Source organism: Plasmodium coatneyi, chromosome 11, assembly GCF_001680005.1.
Source record: "Plasmodium coatneyi strain Hackeri chromosome 11, complete sequence".
NCBI classification, from domain to species: domain Eukaryota; phylum Apicomplexa; class Aconoidasida; order Haemosporida; family Plasmodiidae; genus Plasmodium; species Plasmodium coatneyi.
In genome coordinates, this window is record NC_033566.1 from 89,897 (window position 1) to 92,909 (window position 3,013).

Consider the following 3,013-nt stretch of genomic DNA (forward strand, 5'->3'; position numbering starts at 1 on the left):
GCTCATTGTTATAATTTCCCAAATCATTTTGTAAGTTATCATATTCTATTTTCTCATAAGTCATCATAAGAACAAATGTGTAAATTATTTGTGATACATGTACATTTTCCTCTGAACTGTTACTTAGAAACGATTCACGACATTAGCGGTCATATATTCTTCACTTTTCCTAGTTGACAGATCTATTCAGATTCTCCGATTCTTTAGAATTTGTCTATCATTTCCTAGTACATGAGTCTTCATCTGAACTGGAGTAGTCTTCATCATCTTTTATATCACTTCTTCCTCTTGGCTTACGATATGGGCGATTTCCTTGATTTTTATTCCTACTTGATGTAACATTACGGTTATTTGTATTTCCTTGACCACCAGGAGCTTTACCTACTGTAGATTCTGTCTGGTTATTTTTGCGCGATTTATTCTGTTTCGATTCGCCCAAATTCCTTGAGTACGTACTAGCATATGGTAATTGAACAATTCCTGTTTGTTCTTCATGTATATGGTTGTTCTGTTAAAGAAAAAAATGTTCACGTGAGAGATTGTAGAATGTAAACATAGTGATAAAGTAGATGCGCAGGGAATACTACGAATTAGATATAATGGGAACAGTGATGAATTAAACAAATATAATATACAACTACAATATGCTACGCAAAACGGTTCTTACATAACATTAATAAACAGCGTCTACATTGATTTAAAGTAAGGAAAACATTCTACAGGGACAAAAACATGTGCAGTTAACAGTAGCTGCGCGATAGTGACATAGCTCGTAGCACGTGCAGTATATGCAGTTTGCATAACTTGTACTTCCTATACACCCATATTTGATCATACAACTCCTTCCCTTTTCTTTTTTTTCTTCCTCACTCACGAAGGGGCTTGTCAAAAATATTTTTGGTATATGCATTAAAAAACAAAAATGACTTACCATATACGCTGTCACTTTTAATTATATAATTTCAGGAAAGACGCTCTAAAACACATATGTAATACAGATGTAAATTCTAATTCATAGGATTTATCATGCATAAAAAAAAATTGTCCCTGTATAATATTTTTATCATAAAATAATCATACAACATAATAAATATAATTTATATATATATTTCATGAAACTGGTGTATGTAAATTCACAGCGGGGCCGTCCGTGTTTCTATATTGGGCGCCGCCAAAATATATTCTTCCCCTTTTTTTCTTTCCTTGATCTAATTTACCACTTGTATTTTTTTCTTTTCATTTTCTTGTGGGTTTTTAAAAAAGGAGGAAGAAAAATATTTACATAACATGAACATTATATTACACATCTATACTTACACAGTGTGGGATGAATGCGTGCACACATGGAATGCCCTTCAACAGGAAGCATCTTACACATAATTAAATTTGTACATACATTTTATGCATCATTTTTGCGCAAATTATGTATAATATAGCATCGTATTCATACTAAGGCAACACCTTTCTTTCTGAACTTTTAAATTATTAGGAATTTTTCAGGAAAGTAAAAATTAACTTCTGCCCCCAACGTGCTATACCATCTCTGTTCTTACGATTCAATACACATTATATTTTTTCATGTTTGTTTAAATGAAAAAACCGTGGAATTTGAATTTTTTTCGGTTAAATCAAACCCTTAGGAGCTTGGATGGTAGGAATAATTTATAATTTCTAAGACAAAGGATTCTATCCCAAGAGCTAAACGGGATGCATTCAGCTTCTACGAAAATTGGTTCTTCCAAAAGGGCTATACATTCATCCGTTACTTTAAGGGTGACTTTTTCCCATGAGTCCCTAATGTCATTTAAAATTTCCTTGAACTCTTCTCTGTTAAAATTTTCCTTTTCGGTGAAGGTACTAAATACATCATTAACATGATCGCGCTGTTTTTTAAAGTTATAACCAATTATCTCTCCACATTTTTCCCATTTCTTGTTATATTTTTTAACAGTTTCAGTAGTTTGTTTTTTTTTTAATTCTAGGAATTTTTTAAAAAGACGTTTAATAACATCAGCATATTTATGTATTTCATTTATGTATGATTGCCAGTAGAGAGAGGCTAATTCGCATTTTTTAGGTAATTCTTCCATTTCTTCTAATTTATTATTTATTTCAGAATCGCTCAATCTTTCATCAAAATCAAGCATTTCATAGTGGAAAATACTAACTCTATGGGTTTTGTATTTTTCTAATAATACCAGTTCCCCAAATAATAATTTGTCCAATTCACCTGTAGCATCTATATATTCTTCCTCATCATATCTTGACGATCTTGTGTTACTTTTCGGTACTTCTTCTAAATATTCATTTTCATCATATCCTGCCGGTTGAAATTTTTTCTTGTCCCACTTATTTAACTTTTCGTGCTTTTCATTCTTTTCTTTTTCTTTTTTTTTTTTTCGTTCTTCCTTATCATCATTATCCATCTCATCATATAATTCCTGAAATGTTTCCAAATAAGTTTTATCATGCATATGAACACTTCCGACATGATCTTTTTTCTCTTGGACTTGTTCGTCAGTTGGTTTTTTAACTCCTTTTCCTACGCAACATTTCTTATTCCTTCCTAATTCAGACTTATTTTGTGATGGAAGTGCTGATTCTGTACTTGCTAAATTTCTACCAACACTGTTATGCAGTTGTAATTGACCATTCACATCGTGTCTTTTGAAATCCTCTTGATACTATAATGGAAGAAAAGGAAAAAAAAAAAGAAAAAAAAAGGTTAATGATAAATAAAAATAATGATAGGATGAAAGGAAAGGAATTAAAGGGGCATTATGTACGCGAAGAGTGTATAAAACATTTAAAGCTTCCGCACCTCTGTGTGCCATCTATAATTATTATACATCTCCCTCATTTCATTTTGAACTCACATTTAAAAGAATGAAAACGGCCCCAGGGAGCAGCATAACGGTTCTCTTGAAAGAATGAAAGGACCTTTGCGCCTTCGTTCCGCCGGTTCTATGTTCCTCAGTATACACTACACCTGTACTTCCACTTTGGCGTTCCT

General features: G+C 32.2%; 1 protein-coding gene across 1 annotated transcript; it reads right to left on the reverse strand.

The window, feature by feature from the left end:
• Positions 1–1,628: 1,628 nt before the first annotated feature.
• On the reverse strand, positions 1,629–2,912 carry PCOAH_00031830 (Uncharacterized protein; the record flags this gene model as incomplete). Its single annotated transcript, XM_020059983.1, has 2 exons — positions 1,629–2,684; positions 2,877–2,912. 2 exons carry the CDS (start codon positions 2,910–2,912, stop codon positions 1,629–1,631), a joined length of 1,092 nt encoding a protein of 363 aa, XP_019915960.1.
• Between the last annotated feature and the right edge of the window lie 101 nt (positions 2,913–3,013).